General features: G+C 46.6%; 2 protein-coding genes across 2 annotated transcripts in view; one reads left to right on the plus strand and one right to left on the minus strand.

The window, feature by feature from the left end:
* Positions 1-11,038, minus strand: part of LOC144137861 (uncharacterized) — a 40,916-nt gene extending 29,878 nt beyond the window's left edge. Inside the window, exons 1-3 of the mRNA XM_077669873.1 lie at positions 10,608-11,038; positions 6,588-6,719; positions 3,348-3,617 (exon numbers count right to left, since the gene is read on the minus strand). Of these exons, the coding sequence (XP_077525999.1) occupies positions 3,348-3,617; positions 6,588-6,719; positions 10,608-10,632 (427 nt within the window). The 5' untranslated portion in view covers positions 10,633-11,038. The remainder of the gene's footprint in view (positions 1-3,347; positions 3,618-6,587; positions 6,720-10,607) is intronic.
* A 216-nt stretch (positions 11,039-11,254) lies between these two features.
* On the plus strand, positions 11,255-21,991 carry Amun (protein amun). Its single transcript, XM_077669874.1, has 3 exons — positions 11,255-11,507; positions 17,536-17,629; positions 19,476-21,991. Exons 1-3 carry the CDS (start codon positions 11,350-11,352, stop codon positions 20,265-20,267), a joined length of 1,044 nt encoding a protein of 347 aa, XP_077526000.1. The 5' UTR covers positions 11,255-11,349; the 3' UTR covers positions 20,268-21,991.
* Positions 21,992-23,614: the final 1,623 nt, after the last annotated feature.

The following is a 23,614-nucleotide window of genomic DNA, read 5'->3' on the forward strand; positions in this document are numbered from 1 at the left end:
TTTTCTTTCTATACAACCTCTGTCATCAAGTTTACAGTAGCGTGTTTAATGGCATTGTTGTGCCTGCGAAAATGAAACAACCCATATCTGTATGCGCGGCAAGACATGATCGAACCGGTATACGAGTATCGAAAGACACGCATAGCAAAATGTCTAGTCTTTTCAAATCCTTTTTCAACCCTCCTATCGCGTGTCCTCGTTTTATGAGGTGCGCATTCAGCCCGGCCAACCTTTTTTTTTTCAAAGTGTCTTTAAGGCAATCTTTAATCCATCGCCGGCAAATATTCATCGCTCTCCCGTGTGTCGACACCGCGTTTCTCGAGAAAAGGTGACATTTTTGAAATTTCGGACGAATAAATCTCCACCATATACCTGCCGCTTGAACTGTAACTACTCAACTTGCGGCTTTAAACTGTGCAACGCGGTTTACGTGCTGTGTGTGAGACGTTTTCAGACAAAGCTAACCCGTTGTTATTATCTTTTTGTTGAACATTATCTTTTTTTAACAATGTTGTCGAATATGGGGCATCTTTTTAGATTTGTTAGATTGAAAATGTATTGCCTATATCTCATTCAAGAATTATTTTAACTTCTGGCTGCTTCAGTCACGGCCGGGCGGTTGGATCGAGTGACAGACTGGCAGACATACATACGGGCAGAGAGTTTTTGCGGTTGAGTAGCCCAGGAATGACAACAACATCTTTTAAAACCTGTGCGCTGGCGTCTCTGAGTCGGCGCGCAAGCGCTTGCCTACGGGGACAACCCCGCTCCGTCCCGAAACCAGTCCCCGAACGCTAGCGCCACGAGGGAGTCAAGCGGCGGCAAACGTACACCGCCACTCACGCCATCGCGCGTTGAAATCCGGGCGACGCGGCAGGCCGCACCTTGCGTGCGCTCTCATCCAGCGGCCGTGGTTGTTGTGTCAGTTTCTGGCATCTACGAGATGCCAAAAACTGAGTGGGAGACCATGCCTTCGGAATGTGCTCCTCTTTGCAGTTGCCGTCGTCTACTCCTGGTGGATGTTCGGTCGGCGAGATGTGTGTGCGAGGTTTTTAGTGTAAATGAGCTTCTCCCAACCAAATCAACCAGGCTGCTGTCAACTATGTCATGCAAAAGGAAAGCCCTTTTCTTCAAGAAGAAGCCGGAGATTCTGAATAAAGCCAACAGTGAGCCGAAAACGAAGCGCAGCGACTTGGCGCAAAAGAGTTCGGCTTGCCGCCGTCAATGCTGTGCACCATTGTTGGGCAACGAGATGCGATTTTGTGATTTTGTAAAACGTGAAGCACTTCGGCGAGAACGTCAAGCCGGCCAAGACAGCCCAGCGTGTCAATCTTGAAGACATCGTCCTGACGTGGTTCACGGAAGTAACTGCGGCTGGAGCGAACATTGACGGAAAAGTGCTCTGGGAGAAAGCCGACGACGTCGCCCTTTTGCTTCGATTTGAAAACTTTCAGGCTTCCGGCAGGTGGGTTCACCATTTTGAGCAGGGACATGGTCTTGTATACAAAACTGTATGCGGCGAAGAAAAGAAGGTGGATGACTCAGTGGTAAGCGACTGGATGGCCGACACGCTGCCGGCGCTTCTATCGGAGTATGAAGCACAAGACGTATTGAAGAGTGCTTGGCGTGGAATGCTCGGTGCACATTTCGTCACCGTCGACGACGATCTCGCCACTCGTGGTGTCCACACAATCAAGGACATCGTCAATGAGATGGAGGAGCCACAGGAGCAGTCAGACAGTGACGGCGAGGAACTAGACGGGTTTAAAAATTCGTTTTTTCCTTATACGATTGAAGTGTGGAATAGACTTCCAGAGTATGCTGTTGCTAGTTCCAATGTCAAAGTGTTTGAGTGTTTGCTAGAATTGTTCTACCGGCAACACGAAACCTCATGTATGTTTTGCCATTGTGTATTGTTTTCTTGCTTGTGCTCCTCCCTGTAATGACCCTCAGTGAGGGTTACAGTATCAATAACTAAAAAATAAAAAAAAGTGAACTAGCACCGTCGACAAACAAAACCCTGCATGCCCTTGATGCGTTGTATCATGCAGTGAGCTTGGGCACTGTGAGTGAGGAGACGAGCGCCAATATTTAAGCGCTGTAGAGAGGACTGCTCGGCAACATGGAGGTTTAAAAAAAAGCTGAAAAGCATCACAGATTTCTTCGCTCGAAAGTAAGAAAAGAAATAAACAGAAACCATTTTTTTTTGGTGCTCCGTTTTTTGGTCTCTGTTGGTTCACACGAATTTCGGATGATACAAATATTTTTTGCAGTCCCGCGATGATTGTATCATCGAGATTCCACTTTACGTCTTTGTTCAATTTTGAAGGACTAGCCCATGGTAGTTAACTCAACTCCGTTACACTTGCAAGGAACAGTTTTTAAACTAAAGAAACACAAGAAATATTGAGTAACTTTCAAATTTCATGCTACCATGAACTAATAAGGGAAAGAGCGACGTTATAAAGGCTAGCACTAAAAAAATTAAAGCCATTCCAATTAATGTGAAGGCTGTCGGAAGTGCAGAGCAGTGATTCGCCATAATGGGCTGTAGCGCCGTTATCCGCTCACTGCTACCACCCATGCAATTCAAATTTCCCGCCTTCGCAGCGCTCGTGCGCCCCCTGCCTGAAACTGAGCCAGTGGGAGTTCTGTTCTTTTTATGCTTGCTTTCCCCTCCACACGTGCCGGCATTGCATTGGCACTTTTTTTCGCTTACTATCGTAAAAACCAACCCAACGAGCGTTACTAACTAAATGAACGCGCTACCTGTTCGTTCCGTATATTTTGCCTCAAATGCACCTACAGTTTTCTTTGTGCTAAACAAGGGGAAGATGTATGACAAGCATCAGCGGTAAAAGAGTTTCGAATGCTTATGACTCATGAATGCTGCTTTCAAAGCCTTTCGGTTATGCCGCGATGACAGAACGCCGTGTGGTTCTACTTGGGTCCGGCGAGCGAGCTACGATGGCAAGGCGACCCCTAAAGTGCTCTGCACTGAAAACGAAGTTACCAGTGTGTTAACTGGACGTCAGCATTCTAGTGAAGCGATCAAATGGAACCAGAGGCCCCAGTGAAATCGTCCCGTCAAGTTTCTTGGTGGTAGCTCAGGTCGGCCGCTGCCAATCACACAAACAAGGTTCTGTGACGTCATAGGGGAAGGCTAAGGAGTCGCCATTGCTTCAACTATTATCTTTAATATCTCAATTATTTTTCTGGAGTTTGCGATATAATTGCTATCACTGTTGCCAGGACAGAGCAGTCTTTTTAATGAACCCACCCCGTATTTTTCTTCACGGCTCCTTTAACGCGCAAACACAACATAATAGTTAAATGCTTCGACATACGCTGTGGTTCTCCTTCCGACGTGGACACTGGAAGAGACGAGTCGGGCGACGACAGAGTCGAGGATGACGTTACAGATGCGCAGTTCCGCACTTCCAGGCACCCGGCAAGGATCTCCATCAGGTCACTGACGACGTTGGCGTCACAGGCGACCACGTCCCGCCCGTCGATGTGCGACAAGGACATGAGCAGCACACGGTGCGAGAGGACATCGATGGCCGCCTGGACGTTGAGCGCCTCTTCGTCACGAGTACGAGGGTTTTCAACGGCCACTGCAACAACAAGACGGCAAGGGCAGTTCTTTAAATTATCGATTATGGTCTATGGTCAGCAGAATGTTATATGTCATATGTTATAAGCAGAATGTCATATGTCAGAATGTTATAAGCAGAATGTCATATCTACGTTTGTCTCAGCACATCGTCATCATTACCACAGGCAGTGGTGATGATGATGATGACAAGGGCCGACTTGCTATACCAATCCCACTCCAAAAGTGGTAACGGGTGTTCTTTACAATAGGGAGGATGAAATTGATAAGCAGTGTGTACGTATATATGCACATAATTGTGTGCCATTGTATTCCATGTTTGTACCATGCCCCTCAAAAAGGAAAGGAGCCTCAAAGTTTCCTTAGGTAGGCCCCTCACATCCTTACTTGCCAGTTTAGAATGCTGGGCTATGAGTGAAAGCTTGCCAGAGGGCGGGAAATAATCTTGGTGGAAAACAAAAGCGCTCAAAAAACAGGGACGAAGGAAGATGTAGACAGCACGGCGCTTCCTTCCCTTCTTCCTTCCTTCATCCCTGTTTTTTGAGCGCTTTTGTTTTCCACCAAGATGAACACATACCAACTAGCCCAACTTTCCGTTCTTCAGCGGGAAATAAGAGCCAGGATGAAATGAGTGACCACAAAAGCTCGCTCAAAGAGGCAAGTCCAGGTGTTTAGGATATCACCCGCGGAAAAATTCAGATTTACGATTTCAGAGCATGGACATAACAGCTCGGGCTATGAGAGGTGACTGCACGGAACTGCTTTTAAACAAGTTTGAGCACCTTTGCATGCCCTATGTGGGAATGCATACAAGCGTGCCATTCTACAAGAACTTCGGCGTGACCAACATTTATTGCTCAATAAAGAGATCTGAAATGGCCTGATGGAATCCAGATAATGTGCACTAAATGTCAGAGATGATTGATTGCTTTCAGCACAATGCCATGACAATGAAAATTTCATTGTCATGAGACAGGGGGAGTCAGCAGGCCATTTACAATTTCAGCGACAAAAGGAAGTGGCAAAGGTCAGATATCACAATCTTATATCACAATATCTCCACACACACACATACACACACACACACACACACACAAAAAAGGAAACGACCACCATAGGAAAAGGTCTGCAACCAATACAGTCTCGCCAACCTATACCAACATTTTTCCTCCAGTAAATGCAATAATAGGGTTGGAGGAAAGAAAAGGATTATTCTGTAGCACTTAGTCACTTAGTAACAAATATTTAACGAACCCACAATGAAACTGTCTGAGTGCGCTGACTTCGCAGCACCCAACGAATGAACGCACGGAAGGGCCACCTCAGAATATGGGCCAGTCAGCAATGTGCGCAGCCGTGAGGCCAAACTGCAGCAGATAAAGGGGGGTAAACACGGAATGGCTTTTCTCTCACAGGTCGCGTGGAGAATGGAGCGGCTGATAAGTCTCCCCGAGAGGTTTGGAGATAGAAGCGCCACGGGATAACCAACACGCAGCAATGCAAGGTTTCTCCATTGACATCTGGCAGTGGCTGGAGAGAGAGAGAGAGGAGTAATAGATCACCTTTTTCTGAGGTAGGCACCAGAAAAATTTGGCAGCGTATCTGCTCACTTAGATGCAAACGTTGCAAGACGACGTAACACCCCTTGCGATGTGACAGCCTCTCCCCCTCTTCCTCCTCCCGCGATGAATGCAATGGAAAGGTTCATTCACTTCAAGTCAATTTTCCCTCAACACTGCTCATGCTCTACCTGTAGGGACCCTTTGTGTCTGCTGTGCTTGGAACAGCTCGAGCCAACATGTTTTGTTTTAGCCTTTGCTATTACTTGCCTCTCTTCACCGTCATTTTTAACGTGCAGGCTTTCTCATTTTCTGTAGTAAAAAGCCGCCGAACATGTACCCTTAGTTAAAAGAACGCTGTTTCTGGCAGTTCTGTAAAACTTACATTTTGCCTCAAATACCTGACGTTTCGTTTGCGCTGAGTAATATGGACATACACCTATGGACCATGCCAGTTATTTTACTAACTTTCGAACGGTCTTGCCTAGATATACTTGCATTCAAGCATTTTTTTAATTGAATCATACAGACAAATAGACCAAAATTTTGTGTTTAGATAGGCTACAAACGACTGGCGTCCTTAATATAAAAAAAAATCCCGGGCCCTCTCCACTAATATGAAACCTGTTGAGGGCTGAAGCATGCAGTGTATAAGTGTATTTAAGGGCTGTTCATTGTTACACTTACTACACTATTGTGGCTGGTGTTGTTATAAATGGGCTTGACTGTACAAAGGAATAGAACCAAGTTGGCAGTCATCGGAGATGGGAAAAAAAAGTGAAAGATTTACGCACCGAGAAATACGCAAACAAATGCACGCACATTCACACAGAAAGAGTGACAAACAGGTCTCGAAACAGTGTTACTAAGAAAAGAGATCACTAAATGCTCACGAGGTACTGTATTTTCGCGTGTATAACTCGCCCCTGCACGTAATCCACGCCCCACTTTCAGCCCGCCGGAAATGAAAAAAAAAAAAAAATCCTCACATATTTTCCGCTCATTTGATACAGGAAAGGCTGCACCAAAGCTACTGCTCAAGCAACGCATCACATACTATGTAGAGAGAAAAAAAAACAACGTATATTTAGCCAGTAGAATACACTGACTGCAACGCGAAAGTCACAATTCACTAATAGAATTCAATTGTTAGAGTTCGCTAATCCTTGTTTTTTCTTCCTTGCCCTTGTATGTTTTGCACAATTGCTGCCATGAAAGGCTTAGTCTATGTAGGAGCTTCACGGCACAGCGCGCATTGCCGTGAAGCTGCACTAAAGAAAAAACCCCGCGCATTATGCGCACTCACACTTTGCCACTGAAATTTTCACATTTTTGGTACGGGTTACACGCGCGAAAATACGGTAAATTCATTAGAGCATTAGAAAACACCCAGAGGTCCACACACAACCCACCTGGGGCCTTCACGCCACAGCAGGCCTCGAAGAGCATCAGCACCAGCTGCGTGGACAGCGCAGACAACTTGCCGATCCTGGGGTGCGGAAGCTCGCATCGCACGATCAGCTTGTTCACCAGGGCAAGGCACTCTGACGGGACATGCAAAAGGGGTGGGGAGAAATTATCATGCCAACGACACAGATGACCAAGTACTCAAGAAATGGGGCTGATCTGGGCGAGTTATTAAAGGAGCACCAATGGTTCCACCAAGTGGTCCAAGCTTGCTGTTACTCCATCATCGTGGAACTGCAAACCCCATCCAAACTTCGGCACCGCAATCCGTGGAATTATGGTGTAGTGGCACAATTCTTTTTCTTTTTTAATGACACAGGGGTATGTGTTTGGTCACCAGTGCTGGGTAGGCTGTTTAACTCTTTCAGCCCTGATTTTTTTTTATTTCAAGAAAAAGAATGTTTTCTCGGTGTTTTCTTAAAATTTTAGGGACCCATAAGCACACAAACAAAAAAAAAATAGAGCTGGAAGTGCAAATCTTACCAGATTTATTATTGATGGACTTAAGTAGGACAATTGGCAATTAAAAATTTTATGTTGAGAAGAGACATCACTTTTGCATACTTCCCTAAAACTTATAACTACATGAACCTACAAACAAAAAATTAGCTTTGTAGTTCATGTATTTAGAGATTTACAAGCTTGGGAATAAAAACTCAGACCACCATTTTTTTTTTTTTTCAGCCTCAACGGAGTAATTTCATCTTCACCGGAGCTTCTTCATCTTCTTTGTAGCGTCCAGCTCCACAAAAGTGAAACAGCAGTGGTATCTGTCGTAACATGCATCATTGAAGAACAATTCCCCAGAAACTAGCAGTTTTGGTTACGTTCCCATGGCGCTAGATGAACATTTAGGGGATGGCGTCCATTGACACCACCAGGGTTAATTTTATTTCTGGCATCAGTCGTTTGCATAAAGGGATTCATACGCAAAACCTAAAGAGATATACGAGAGAAAAAAAGAGGTTCCATGGCTTGGAGCTACGCTTCTTACAAGCTGTTGCGTTTCCCCTAGTCTGTTTATGCTCTTGTCGTCCGTCTTATGTCCGTTTCAGCCAGCTTCTCACTTAAAAAAAGGCTTATTTCGATTTTCAGTGATGACAACTTGTAAATTTTGTTTTCCTCTCTCGCCAAGGAATTTCAGTATGCCCTACTGGACAGTGGACAGCAAAATGCTGGAAGCACTCCTATCAGTAGCTCTTGCAGTGAAAAGCTATTGAATGGGCTGTGCAACCAGTTGCAAAGGCTAACAACGCACCCTTATAGTGAAAGAGACTGGCACAGTTCCGACCGATTATTATGTAGAAAGTTTATATTGTGAAACGGCTATGGCTGTTTGACCACGTCCCTTAGATTACAAACATTTTGCTCCCACAATTATGCAGCAATAGCCATGTTAGCAAGGTTTTACGGCACCCACGATTTCAGCAGCCACAACCACAGACACTATAAAGTGATGCAACAGTACAACAGCTGCTTGTTAGCACCAAATATAGTTCCGCTAATTGCAGAATAGCCTGTGTGTGGGGCCTATGAACCATAGAGAGTGACCAGGTGACGGCGCATTACGTTGGTAATGCCTACAAAAATGCGGAGTTTGTGTCCGCATTGCAGGCCCATTAATAAAGTTATCCGTCATGGCCAAAAAACACACTAATGACGTACTCAAGCTAGCGCAAGGATGCATGGCTTTAGTGCACGTACATCAGCATAAGAGATGGCAGCATGTGGCAACTAAACCGGACGCTGGTTTCACAGAGCGCTGAAGCTTGTCTTGAGCAAGAGCTCCAATTCAAAGTAATATGTATTTACATGGACATGAAGCAACACGATGCGACTACAAAGCAGTGCCATGCTATTACTACGCTTAGTTTACGTAAATATGTAATGGGCACTCTTTACTTTACCCCCACATAGTTAAAGCCTCCACTGTTTTTAATCTATAAAATGCAGCGAAAAGTTACAGTGTACGGAATACAGGCCATCGATTACTGACACACAGCTGCTATTCCATTAAAAGCTCCGCTGCGCCAACACCGGGCGGCTTTGGTGCACAATGACCATTATCTCGCCACCTTTTTCTACAACTTAACTTTCGCAGCGTCCAACCTTTGAACAGAAACTTCGAGTGAATCATGAAGTTATCCTCGTTATAACAAGTACTACAGGGACTGTGATTTAGCTCATTATATCCGATATTTGTTGTAAGAGTAGAGCTAAAAATCGGCTACAACCAATCTGGCTCCCGCAAGAATGCTTGATACAAAAACGCATTATTGTTATCTTCGAACTTACTTTCAACAAGGTAACCCTTATCTTTCGCCTTGTGGCATTTCAAGATAAATGAACCAAAACATGAAATGGGAAATTACAGCCAAACAAAGTCCATTTGACAAAACAGGCCTGCGTTCCCATTTTTTCGACGAAGGATGTGATCTTTGTCTGGTGGCTATTCACAGCACTGGACAGGATGAAATTTCCACTGGGAGTTTTTACAAGTAGCTTCTCAGCCAACTGCTCAAATATATCTTCGCTATATCCGATAGTGCGTGCGGCTCTCCCATTTTTGCTTTTGTTATAAAAGAATGAGTGTCATTGAAAAGAAGCGTGGCTAACCAAAGTTTGTATTTAGTTCGCTATAGCCGATAATTCACTATATTAGTGTTCGTTATAGTGAGGTTCAACTGTACAGAACTAGAGCTCTGGCAAAAAATGGTTTCCATGTTGTTTTTTTTAATAGCAGGCACCATGGCACAGCATAGGACTTTCTGGTTCTCACATATTTACTCTCATTATAATTTTTTTCCATAATGGTATCAGTATGCGGCAATGCTCCACGGTCTAGCAGAATTACATTTAGTAAATGCAGCACAAGTTCTACAAAGATCACCACATGTAGGGCTGATGTCACTGTGACAGAAAGAATGGGAAAAGACTTATTTCGGTCGCAACAAAGGCAAGCCTCAGCATACCTAAGGGTTCCTAAGAAAAAGTTTATACGATAAGATTTATATCCATTACGCCTTAAGGTTAGGAGGCGAAAAGCATTGGCCAGGCATGGGAACCGTTCCCGTGAGTGCAACATTGAAGATGAGGAAAGCTTGCCACTTAATGCAGTGTGCGAGCTACAAAATACCAGCAGAGCACACATTCCTATCAGTCAATGCTCCCACATGCATATGTATGTATGCATATGCATGCGTACGCATATGTTCTTTGCAAACTTCAAGCAAGTTTGGTTTCTCCGAGGCAACTTTTCTTTTTCTCCAAGACAGAAAAATGTGGAAATTCTCTGGCACTTGCCCAATTTTTCCAGACTCGCCACATTCTTTAATAACTCCCGGTTTTTCCGGTTGATAGACAGCCCGGAAATAATAAATTTTGAACGGATATAAACATGCACATACAGCAGCGGAGTTGTCAATGTATAGGTCAGATTGCTTTTAGAAGACTGCTTACTTCAGCTTTTTTTAATGCTGAAATTGTTTTGGTCTAGCCGAATTCTACTGTGGAATACCGAGTGTTGCAACGGAGTTAGTTTCCTTTTTCATTTTTTTGTCCTAACGGTGAAATACCACAAACGACGACCACATCACGACACCACGGCCTTCCGTTGATCAACGCCCGTTTTCCAGGCGTTTTCCTATATGCCCGTTTTCCTATAGGCAGGAAGTGTAATAACCCCAAGCCCGACTTTTGCACAATATGCAGCGCTTTTCATATTTTTGAGAATTTCCAGCAACGTCTGCAAGTTCGTCAGACAACAGACTACCTTCGCCAGCAGGGCCTCGCACTGAGAGCAGCACGCTTACGAGACTACGAGAACGACGCGTTCAATGCATGATTCATCGGCGAAGCTGTCGAGACCTGTCACAAGACGGCGGTGCGTAGAAATGCCGCGGCGATTTTGTGACAAATGACGGCAGCGCTTGCCGGACGCCACGCCACAATGGAAGACATCGCACCTCGTTCAGCGTTCAAGTCACCCATGCCGCTACGATCTCGAAGCGCGTCGAGATCGACGACGAAGTCAGGGCGATGAATATTTGGTCACATCGTCGACGGCGCTTTCAAGCTTCCCTCCACGAACGCCTCGCGCGGTGCGTTGCATGCTGCGGGGTCGGCGTGTTCTCTGCTCCGCCCTCTCGACGTTGACGTAATCCCACGCTGCGGTGCTTTTCCACTCGGTGTTTCGTTGTCTGTGGTACCTACACTTCCCCCACTTCGCCCCGAACACAACGGACTCGAGCTGAAACACTTTTCCGCGCCCTGAGCGTTGGTTTTTTGCAGCGCAGGCACTGTAACCCGCGTCCAGTACCGTGCACGCGGCTCAAACGCAGCACCAACCTGACACGAGCTTAGCTCGGCGGCCGCTGCATACCTGGGCGCTGCCTGTACACAACTAAAAATAAACCGAAACCATTTTCCGTCTGCCAAGCGGCACTAATGTTCGATTTTTCAGCAACAGAGTAACAGCTCGCTGCAACTTCTGAATTGTGTGACGTCACAAGCACAAAATTGTAGGCAGGGTTTGTGCGCTTCCAGAAAAAGAGACGGGAAGCCCAAACGCAGCCAATGGAACGCACCCTAAGTATGGTGGCGCCATCTGTCGTTCGGTCAGGACAACCCGGCGCGCCGCCTGCCTCATTGTTCCCGGAAAGGCCGCAGCCAAGTCAGAGAGAAGTGTACGTGTTCAAGCTACACACCATGGCCGAACCGAGCGACACGACTTTAACTTTCTTCACCAAGGCGACGCCGAGCCAGTGGAGTTATGTCCTGTCTTTGTACAAAGAAGTTCTCAAACAGAAAGCCGCTCTGCGCACGAAGAAAGGAGGCCCCGAGGAACTCATCAAGCTCGACGCTTGGCAAGTGGAAAAAAACTTTTCTTTCCTCCCTTGTCGCGATGGAAAAAAATCCTAGACAGACAGCCGAATCAAGGCCGTTTTGCGAGCTCTTTGTTGGCTCGCAGCGAGCAGCGTGCGAAACGCTGCCCGGCAAGCGTGTGTGCCGCGTTCGTGTCATGTCGAGCGGTGTTTTAAGAGCCCGAACGTGTGTGCGTCCGTGCAGAAGGCGAGCTGTGCCCTTCCAGCGCGGCGAGCGAGCGAGCGAACGCCGCGATCTCGCGCACACGCACACGGACGGACCGGCGACGCGGCTTTTGACAGCGGGCGGTCCGGCGAACGACGCCGTGCCGAAGCCGCAGCTCGCGCGAAACCGTCTCTGGTCCGTCGTCGCGTGCGGCGAGCCACCTCTTGCCCAACTGCGCTCCCTTTTCGTGCTCTGCTACTGTGCGCGTTTTGTTTTGTTCGAGTGCGGATAGATTGCCTTCCCCCGGGGCCGTCTTCTTCCCCCTCTCTTTGACGACGACGACGTCGTCGTCGACACTTCCTTTCCCCCGCGCACACCAATCGCTTCCGAATCGCTGTCGGCCCCCGCTTTTGTTTTGGCCGCAATCGTTGCGTTTTATTTCCTCGCCGTTTTCCTGGCGCCCGCGAGGAGAAAAGGGGTGGCCTGCGCGTGGGGCGTCGAGGGGTGGGAGAGGGGAATCGCTGCCTGCACGGCACACATCGATTCGAGCTAGGCCTAGCAGCAGCGCGATCCAGGCTGCCGGAGAGAGCGAAGAGGCGAGAGGGGAAGAAAGAAGCCGGCGGGGGGAACTCCCCACCGGGAAAAAGAGAACGAAAACGGCAGCGCGAGCGTCACGCAGGGCCTCTTTCGTTCTCTCCGCTCTCCCTCGCCCCCGGCGTGCCGGCTCTGCGAACCTTCTCGTGGCAGCGGGGCCGCTCGCTGGAGCTCGACGCCGGTGCGTTCGTCGAGGACGCGCGATAGTGCCGAGGGCAAGGGACGTCAGCTACGGTCGGTGCGCGTGCGGTGGCTGACTGCGGCGATGGCAGAGGGAGAGGGCGAAGGCCTGGAGGGAATAAAATAAGAGCAGCAAAAATCGGTGCCGGCGGTGAAGTCGAAAAACAGCGCGAGGAAAAAGAGCGCCCGGTGCTGGGGCCGCGCCGCCTGGCGACCGAAAAGGGAGCCAGACCGGCCGCCCGGAGGGGATTTTTCGCTGGCTGTTCGCCTTTTACTTGTGCGGTGGAAACTTTTTCTCTTGGCGCAACATCCGGCGCAGCTGAAGCGGCGAGCGGTGGGAGAGATTTCGCTGTGTGCGAGGTTCGATGGGGACGCGTTTTTTTCGCTCGTTTCGCCGGCCGGGCGCCGTTCGCTTTGAGCGGGGCCGGTCGCTCGCTCGTCGAGGATAAAAAGCGATTCGCTCGCTGCCGCCGCCGGTCGGTCGGTCGGTCCGCGCGCTCTCTTTTGCGTCACGTTCCCCTTCGCTTTTTCTTTCTTGTCTCCGCTTTTTGATCGCTGTCATTCCTGTCCAGTCGTCGCCCGCGTTCTTTTTTTTTTTTTTTCAGTCGGACAGAAAAATCGCTCGCCATTCGGCGAATTTGAGCGTGTGGCTGGCTGTGTTTTAGGGAAAGAAAAAAAATAAGGACGACGACTTCTCTACGTCTAAATTTTTTACCGACCTCGTTTTTGTTTTTCCGTGGATTGCCACCGCCGGCGTGCTTCTGGGCAGAAATCGATGCGATCGTCGCCTGCGTTAAATATATAACGGTTCGTTAAAAAACATCGAGCGCTTCCCGCCGGGCGCATGCTGCAGCTTACGTTGTAAGGTTAAATGCCGTGGAGGTCGAGGGGTCGCTTTTAATTACGAAACTATGAGCGGCATTGTTGGCGGCGCGTTCAGGCGCACCGCCAAACAACTGCTTACCTCGACAGTATTGGGGATTACTTTTTGTTGCTCTTACTGACTGGGCGCGATTTTCACTAACTTGACGTCTTACTTTTTGTCGAGACGAAGCGAAAACGTGTTGACCTATTTTAAAATGATTGGAAGTTCTTGCGTTTTTAAACTACACATTTCAAAGTGGTCAGACTTTCTAAAGAAAACTTGGAATGGCTTGTTTCACTTATTCCGTGGGCTGGGTTTTAAAATATGGGGCGAGAAATTGAAGCTTAAATGACACGAGCGGAGGGGAAAAGTAAAAAAAAAAATGCGGCGGCACGAATGAGCACCTACTTGAGCAGTCAAACAAACCACTACGGTTTAATGGAAAAGTTACAATGATCTGTTTTAAAATACCCAGCACTTAGTGCTGTGTATTTTAAAACACGCTCAAAAAAGCTCACTGACAACCGAATAATTGCCTCTCAAAAAACATGGCAATGCTTGCTGATAAGAGATTAGAGTAGAGAGGGATCTAAGCCTCTGCTAATTAATTGCGTGGTAAGACATACCTTGTGTAACCATGGTAGACGGAGCCTGAAGAGATGAGGGGAACCATTGTTGCTACGTTTAAATAAATGGAATGTTGTGTGATGTAGTAATGAGAAGTTATGTTTTTCCGGGTAAGTTGGCTGGAGAGGAGAAAAAAAAATGTGCGACACTCCACAGACGAGGGTGACAAAAAGAAATTACAGAATTTTTTCTTTGAGTATGAGTGCAGCAACAAGTTTTTCTAAGCTGTAGTTCGGCTGAAACACATCGAGAGTTCTAAAAGTGCAGGCTCGTTGGAAGAAATGTGAGGGTTAGGCAATCTTCTTGCATGAAAACAGGCATTTGAAAATGGTAGGAACGAGGGACTCAAGCGGACAACTTATAATCCCATGTTCTACTAATTGAGTTACGGAGCGGCTGTATTCTATATTTTCTGTCACATTCTATGTGTAGATGTATCGTGAATTTAGCCTCGATTTTGTCAATGTGTCTACAAAAAAGAAAAAAACTTATGTATGTCTAGCATTGCAAAACATTGCATTGTGTGCAGAAAGTTCTTGTGTGTTCTGCAAAGTTTCCTTGCTTCATGCTTGATGTCACATTTAAGAGCCGATTCTCTTAAGTTCCTCATAAATGCAAGCTATTCGGCTATAACTCTGCCTCTAGCAGCTTTTGAAACAATATCTGAAGCTGCTGAATAGTTGAGCATACAAAGGTCCATTCTCATTGCCTTGTTGTTCTAGCAGCCACATAGTAGACATGCTGCTGTGGGGTTTCAGTAAGTTCCTCATAAATGCAAGCTATTCGGCTATAACTCTGCCTCTAGCAGCTTTTGAAACAATATCTGAAGCTGCTGAATAGTTGAGCATACAAAGGTCCATTCTCATTGCCTTGTTGTTCTAGCAGCCACATAGTAGACATGCTGCTGTGGGGTTTCAGTAAAGCATTTTTGCTTTTCCTGGCTTGCCGTTTGCTCTGGTACTAGCGGAGAATTTGAATAGACTGCGTCACAAACCTCGGAGTTAAAGCCACTCTTGGGCTAGATTCTTACGCAGCTGCCTTATAAATCGTGAATAAATGAGCAGCTTTATTACTCGCTTTTCTTGTGGTGGATATTGTGTTATTTCTGACTCCGTGCATTTGCTCTCTTTGGCAGGATTGTTTTGAGAAATCTTGGATGTGATGGAAGTTGTTCCTTAAATGTGGATGTGGTGGGCGAGTGGTAGATTGTAGAACTTTCAGACCTAGAATGATCTTGAACAGTTATGAAGAACATTAATATTAAATGTACAGGTTGCTTCTTTCATTTCAAAAATTAAGGAAACACTCATTTTCGTTTGGTTAATGTATGTGAATATCTTCAAGGGGACAGTGGAGACGACGTACAACTTCTCTCCAATCCAAAATAACACCCACACCATGAACTTTGGGGGAATAAATCGAAGCACTATGTACAGTAGAAAGGGTGATGACTTGTCAGCTACGTCTAGCTTGTTCTGATAATATCAGCCGATTATTGAATAGCTTGTGGGATAGCAGCTGAAGTGCATAGTGTTTCAAATAAAAATGTTATACAGTAGAATCTCGATAAACAGAAATTGCTTAGACGGAATTGCTGCTTAAATGGAACAGTAGCCTGTAAGTTGGTTGGTTTTCTGTTCAGATGATGTAAAAAAAAACTCTCGGTAATCGGAAGTAAAATTTCTGCATCACCATGCAAACGGAACCAGAAATGGAACTTCTTGAGAAACCCATTGGCATGAAATCAGCTTTTTGTGGTTCCGGCAGTTTCTTTCTTTTCTTTTTCTTTTTTGCCTCGTTGGCTTTGTAAGCCTCATCTCGTGAGTGGTCAGACGTGTTAGCACAACGATTGCAACATGCAGTTCCTGTTCCAGTCGTTCGGTCTCGATTCAATATCAATTCAAGGCCCCATGTTACAGATCTGAGCTCCTGCCGCCTCGTTCGTGCCATCGTGGTGCTATTCGCGCTTCATTACTGTGTAGCTGTCTTCTAAATTTAGTGGCTCGTAAGGACTTGCGAAGTTGCAGCTGCAAGGACTCAAATAAAAATAATTGGTGCGTATTGTAGTGCAGAGTGACTCATTGTTGCCAAATCGACTTTGTGAATGCTGTCCCTAAGCCTCTTGTAGTTTTCTTGCTTTCTGAAAAACTATCAGCTGCATTCACCGTCTAGTGCTTAGAGTTCCGTGAAATGGTATGAAGAGCGTGTACGCACATAAATTTGCCCCCAGGGCATCTGGCCTCCTTACCTCAATAAAGCAATTCTCTCTCTAAATTTGCCCTTTCACACATCTATCTCACTAAACGGAACTCCTGTTAAACGATACTAATTTTTTCGCTGCCTTGAAGTTCCGTTTATCGACGAGAGTCTACTGTATCGTGTGGTGGTAAGGCAGTTAACAAATGGCCGATGTGAAGGATAAAAGTTTCATGATGCGCCTAGCAACACTTAAATGCAAGCTCTGCTAATTTGGGTTTACTAATTGGTTTTTCACTACGAGAAAGTGTGCTTGTGTAACTCTCCGACGGTTGTAAGTGGTTTGTGTATTGCCCAAATTCACTTCCTCGGGTGGTGTCGCATTTTCTCAGAGGTCGATCATTTCGCTAAATGATTTGTGTGGGATTAGAGAAAAGCAAAGTATGCACCTTGCACAACTCTACACAAAGGAAATGAGTTAGAACGAGAAAATTGTTCAAATGCTTTTGCCCTCTCCTCCTCCTGTGTAACAGTGCTACTCGGCGTATTGTTTATCTGCACTTTAATGGAAGCCCGTGGTGAATGTCCCCTGACAGCTGTGTTGTTTCAGACACTTTTTTTTGTCTTGTTTTTATTTTTTCTAAGGTTAGAGCGCTTCCTTTGCCAGTCAGAGAAACATAAAAGAACAATGCATGCTTGCCTCACTTTTCCGGGATGCAGCTGCTGGCTGCGAAACAACTTAGCAAATGAGACGCTCATGTTCGTTTGTAAACATTGATAGATGACGTAGTTTTATGTTGCTGCCAGTGCATAGAGGTGATCGTGCGTGTAACGACTGCGGCTTTGTCACTGAAAATTCATCACTGTCGGCAGGCTAGATTTCATGTTTTTTTTTTTTTATATTCCTTCCTTCAGAACAAGGAAGTTTGGAAACGGTCACCTGATGAACTCTGCTCTCCTTGCGTGTGGTCAGCAAACCACTTGGATAGAGTAATTTCGAGCCACATACCAAAGTTATGTGTATACCTGTCTATTGATGTAGCTGACCGTTTTTTCGGACTCCGAAAATTCGGACTTGCCGGAGATTTCGGACTTTCCCAAGAAACTGCCAGTTGTCCCATGGAAGTAATGACTCGCGGATTTTTTGGACTGCTCTTTTATTCGGAATTTTTTCCATTCCCCTCCAGGTCGGAAAAATCGGTCAACTACTGTACATATAAATCACAAAACTTCACTCAGTTCTGAAAGTGTAACAGTCGATGCCACCTCACAAGCCACGTGAAATATTTGCGCTGTAATGAGGTCTGTGTTGTGGCTAGCAATGAGTGGCTTATGAAGAGTTTATTGGTAGGACTTGACAAGTAATCCAGGCTTAATGGACGTTTCATTTGATCTCCGTGCAGGTACCAGGAACAGCTCCCCAAGACCATCCAGGCCCGAAAGGACAAGCATCTGGTCCACGAAGAACTTGTCAAAATAATGAAGTGGAAACTAATGGTGCGATCACTGGCCTCCAACTGGTTATGCCTGAAGCTTCCTTTGTGGTGGCCTTCCATAATCTTGTTGCTGCTTCCTTGCTCTCTGCTGAAATCTTTCCTCTCGGCGAAACAGTTCTTAATTCAAGTCTGCATTGTGACTGAATTAGAATGCTCTCTGTTTGCTTGCTGCTTGCATTGCTATGCACCCTTTAGGCTAAAATAGCTCCCGCTAATTGCTTTAAAGCTAATCGGACCTATTGTCCTTGTGTTATTCTTTCAGCCTGCTACCTTTTGCACTTTCGTTTGCTCACTGCAACTTGGTTGGACTGCTGCAAGCCCATAGACCTTAACTTGTAATTGGCAGCAAGAGGGTAGGAGAACATTCTCGAGTCTAATGCACGTTCGTTTGCCCACGATCTCTGCCAAGTCATGCGAAAGGAAAAACAAAAAAATCTGGAAGCCTTTTTGTTATCTTTGGGCAAGAACTGCTGTGTGAAACGGGACAATGCTCTGTAATGTCCATTTTTCATCATCATTATTGTTTTAATTTTCCCTTGCTGTTGCTTTTCGTTCATTCTCAACAAATTGCCTCAGTCTTTGGACTTCCAACAAGTTTATTTCAAGAAGGTTCGCCATTCATACACAGACTGATTTGACACACGTGTCAAATCAGTCTGTCTGATTCGGTCCTGATTACCTGATGTCCCACATCAAAAATCGAATTCTTTCTCCAACAAGTGCTTCTAAAGTAGTGCCGATGCGTTGGCTTACCACAGTTGCAATCTGTGATCTCATCATTGACGATTGGGGCACAAAAGACGAAGTAAACCAACAGCACAATTCTGCACTTTTTGCATCTTGTCTTCTGTGCACTGATCGTTAATGATGAGACATTCACCAAGTTTCCAACTCAGTACTCTTGAACTTTATTGCATTGCAGTTGGTCTCTGTATCACTTGTTCTCGAGTTCTTCAATGCACACTTGTTTCGTTGAAGTACTAACACGGAATTTTTGTGTGCTGTTTTTCTTTTTTTTTTTTTTTTTTTTTTTTCACGGCTATAGGTGCCTACGAGGCCAGTTATAGAATAGCACATTAGATTGTCGAACACGGCATAAATAATTACGTACAGCTCCGTTAATTTGTGTCGGTTTCGGTGAAACGAGCACCCAGGCGGGCGCCATGACGGGAAGACGCATTTGACGACACTGTTCGTGTCGCACCCCAGCCGATTTCGGTCTGGGCACGCACTCGATCGGCCGTAGACACACGTGACATCAGTCCCAAAAAGTGTGACATTATGCACAAGGTGGAAAAGTGCGTGCCAACAGCACCGTGGCCGACTTGGTACATCACAGGAGCCCTTACGTCGGCCGTTTAGGGTGAACCACAGATGTTGTCATCAGCTTACTCGATGGCGCAGATGAGCCTTCTCGCGGGAGGAAGGATTAAGGTTGATTTAAAATGTGTTCTAGTGAACGGTTATGGTTTAAACTTCCCGAAGGGTGCAGCAGCTAGGGAACAAAAACTGAACTTTGCTAAAACATTTACCTTAATATGCACAACTTAATAAAACGAAGCTTGCTTTTCAAATAAGGAAACGTGAATGAGGTAACATTTAGTTGTGCTTCTACTGCTTTTCTTTTATGACTCATGGCAGCAGCTGCAAGCAGCTAAGTACTGCTTCCATGTTCTGCCGACAGATGATTGGCTGGTCAACTTTCCCCTGGTTGCCCCAAAACTGCAGACCTGTTTCTGATACACGGGGCCTGTGGGGAGTTTCGCGATTGTACATTGAGTAACTCCGACATGCACCATCGATCCCAAACCGTGGTGGTGACCCTCCCTCCTTTCTCGTTGACGCAGAGAGGCAAGTACCGGCCACAACTGTTGGACCTAGTGCGCATCAACACGGAGCTGGCCGTCAAGTCGACCAGCAAGAAGGCCTTCCGCAAGCTGCCCAACCTGTCGGGCGCCATCACGGCGCTGACCAACCTCAAGGGCATCGGCCCGGCCACCGCATCGGCCATCCTGGCGGCCGCCTTCCCCGAGCAGGCGCCCTACATGGCCGACGAGAGCATGCTCTCGACGCCGGGCGTCGAGGCCACTGACTACACGCTCGCCGAGTACCTCAACTACGCCGAGCGCATCAAGGACTGCACTCGGCAGCTGGCCCAGAAGGACCCTGATGCCGTCTGGACGCCGCACAAGGTCGAGCTGGTGCTCTGGGCGCACTATGTGGCGCGCGAGCTCAAGCCCTCACTCCTCGACGACCTCTCCAAGCACAAGGACAAGGCAACGGCCAACGGCAGTGACAACCACCACGGCGCAGCCGCCGCCTCCAACGGCGCGGCTCCGGAAGACGCGCCCCTGTCCTCTCCGTCAGACTCGCGGTCCAGCGCGGACCTTGCACAAGTGACGGGTGACGAGAGCTCGAGTCAGGACGTCCCCGCGGGAAGCAACAACGGCACGGCGGCGGCCTCGGGGATAGGCGACTCGGCGGAGGACGACAGTTCCTCGTCGGCGGTTGCGGCGGACGACGCGGTCGTACCGGACGTCTCCTCCTCGTCGACAGGCAAGGGCGCGAAACGGGACCTCGATGCGGAAGACGACGACGAGGCGTCGACCGAGAGTGACAAGAAGAAGGCGCGGGCGTGAGACTTTGCCACACCTTTACCTCGCCCCCAACCCACCCTCCCCCGTCCCTGCACACCATTTTCGAAGAAGAGAAAGAGAGCGAGAGAGAGAGAGGACCTACAACGTTCTTCTGGCCCTTTTTTCCCCCCTCTTTGTTTAACCCCTCTCCTTTTCCCCTTCATTTCCCCCACCCCCTTTTTTCTCTTGTTGCTGTTGGACTTGCCTGTGTAATTGGTCGATTCCTCCAGACTTCCCTCGATTTACTCATTCCTGTTCCCACCAGACATGTTCACCACCATTCGTTCTCCCATGCCCTTCCTCTTCTTTTGTCATGTATTTCTTTTCTCGGTGGCTGTTTTTAGAACTCGTCCTGATGTCGCTCGCCTTGTGAAAAAGCTCGCCTCTCGGGGCTCCGGAAGTGTGCGGCACCTGGCGACTTGTTTCTTTCGGCGGGACGTCAACTCCTTGGGACCTTGATTCAGTCCTCCGTTGTGGACTGTGGGGCTCAGTGCCGGCAACATTTTCGTTATTCTTCTTTCCGTTCTTCCTCGTTACATGTCACCACCATTCTTTCGAAGAACTGGCCACATGGAAATAAAAATTGGGGAAAGTTCTTTGCTCGCTGTCCTCGGAAGTACCTGTAGTGGGAACTTTTAGGGAGACTGGCCGCGGGAAGATTCTTCCCTGTTGCCCGGTTTAGGGAGCATTGATTTATGGCATCCCTAAAAACCAGCAGTGCATGCGAGAATTCATTGAAATTGCAATAATTTAATTATACAGTAAAATCACATCAAAATTTGGTTCTCATTCTATGGTAGCTCATTGGAGCACTCACAGGAATGCTTTCTTAAACAACTTGCTTAGTATGAACTGTATGCTTGTATTTTTTTCCCCTCTACTTGAGCCATTTGCAGTGTACTGCTGTACCAGACCATTGTCTAAAGTCGTCACAGTTTCACGAGATGTTTTGGTACTTCCGTGGCAAGGCAGTGAGGGTTTGATGAGAGCACAGAAGTCCACTAGGAATTTGTGCCGTGTTGCATGGAATTTTATTACACGATTGCACAATTTTTCCCAAATTTGTCATTGCCAAGAGAGTTTTGAAGAATTCTTTTACCCACGAGCAACAGGCGAAGTGTCTAATCGCAGCTCCTACCTCAACCTTTCCAGTCTCCCTAAGGGTACATTATTTCCCGCGGTGCGCCCTATTTAGAGGAAGAGCTTGAGAAAAAAACATTTTCGGGAATGGTGGTTTGGAGGTCATTGTCGCGTTGAAAATCTGCAGATTTCCTTGAAATTTATATTAAAAAAGTGGCGCTTTTGTCTATCGTACAGCAAATGTGGCCAAGATGTACGCAGGAAGGTGAACTTTCCGTTCCTGAGGATGCTTACACAGCTGAGATATTTAGGTACACAAAACTGTGTTAGTGTGACAGCCCATGTCACCACATTTCCCCCTCCCCCCCAATTGAATTCCCACAGGCGTGGCCTTGTTTTTTGGAGTGCGTATAGTGCTTGTTGAAAAGGACATTTCCGCTGTGCGAATATTTTTTTTTTTCCTCCTCTTTTTTGTGGGACCCCTTTTTCTTGTACCCTAGCGCACGCCGTTTTTTGGACTTCTGCCTGTTCGATGGACACCACCTGTCTTTAACAATTGTGTATCTCCATTTACGTTCATCCTGAAGCGGTCTTTTTTTTTTTTTCTTCACCTTTTTACAATAAATGAAATACAGGCAGGAAGTGCACTTCTGGCGTTGTTTTTTCACTTTTGTGTGTGTTGCGTTGAGCGTGTACAACTTCAATGGCTTCCAGAGGGTACGTATGCTTAGGGTTGTATTCTATACGACGCTGATTTCGGCAGCAGTTCTTATAAAGAATTCCAACTTTGCAGTTACGACAGTTTCAGAATGATTGATAGGGAACTGGCAAATAGGGACAGTGGATAATGTTTTTTCTTACTGCAGTGGAGTTTGCCCCTACACTCAGTTCAGTCACTGAATTGCTTGTAAAGTGAGCAAAGCATGCATTATCAAATGCACATACGGAGCCAATGCCCAAAGCTTAATGTGACCTCAAATACATTAGCCATAACACATTTTAAACATTCTCTGTGCCTATCATTGGGCCTAGGCTGTCTTTTGTGGGCATCTAGAGCATTTAGCCCTTTCATACGGAATTGAGGGCCTATCCGTAGTTTGTAACGAGCAGGTTTTTGTTTCAGTGCGCTCTGTGCAGGAAAGTTCAGTTGTGCTAGGGTCTGTTGTTTTTTTAACAGCTTCGCAATTGATTCCAGTGTTTCACAAAGCTCAGTATAACAGTATAAAGAAAATACGCACGCAAATCGTACGGACGCACGATTAAGAGGCCGCTCACCGGCAAAGAGTTGGCTGATGTTTTCAACAGATGAAGAGTACTCGACTACACTTGATGAGCTTCGCTGCAACTCACGCCTGGTGTGAGCTTTCTTTACTTCTGTGTATTTCAGGACAATCAAAAATGTCTGTATGCGGAACTTCGATCAAGCTAGGTAGAGCAAACTTCTCGCAAAGCAGTTCTCGATTTGGGGCTGACCTAGAAATTTGTTGGGGAGTCTGGAAAAAAACAAACCCTTTTCTCTCTGCAAACCTTGTCAAAACGGCTTGCCTTGCGTCGTCACCCAAATTTTTTGGCTCTTTTATATTGTTCACTACAGGTTGTTCGCTTTTTAGCACATACGGCATACAGGTGACACATACTTCACGTATAAATATGCTCCGATTGAACCCGATGAAACAAAGTTTGCCGAGCTCGGTTTTCATGCTAAAGAGCGCGCAGTGAAAGCACACACAACTGCACCATAAAACGAAACACTGACGCTGCTTGGCACTGTAGGCACAAACGCACAGCGAACCGAGGTTTAGCCAGCGCTCCTTTGTATCATTAATGGCAGCCATACGCAACTGTACGAGGCGCTGGCTTGACCTTGGCAAAGCTAAGAGGAACAGGTTGTTTCCTAGGTTCGCTGTGGGGTAGCAAGCTTTGCAAAAAATTGTGGTTCATCTTTAAAGGAGCCATGAAGAGAAAATGCAAGTTGGTTTTATTCGAAAGATTTCGTGTTTTATAGTGCCCCCAGCGCTTGTCCGGATACAAACGGTGCTTTATTCACTGAGAAATTAAACAATTCAGGTTAAAATTTTCATTTTCCCGCTCAATCGTGCGTTTTCGTGGTCCCAAGTGACATCACTGAAACCGCCCGCTCTGCAGCCTAGAGTACCTTCATTCACGCATCCGCCGTACAGGGTAGAGACACGTATACGCTGGTGCCGCCATTTTTGGTTGCTCGCTCGCCGCCGAAGCAAGTCATTGTGTCAAAACCGCGCTAAAATTAT

This window comes from Haemaphysalis longicornis, unplaced genomic scaffold, assembly GCF_048455015.1.
Source record: "Haemaphysalis longicornis isolate Haplotype H1 unplaced genomic scaffold, Haemaphysalis longicornis Haplotype H1 scaffold_5, whole genome shotgun sequence".
NCBI lineage: Eukaryota > Metazoa > Arthropoda > Arachnida > Ixodida > Ixodidae > Haemaphysalis > Haemaphysalis longicornis.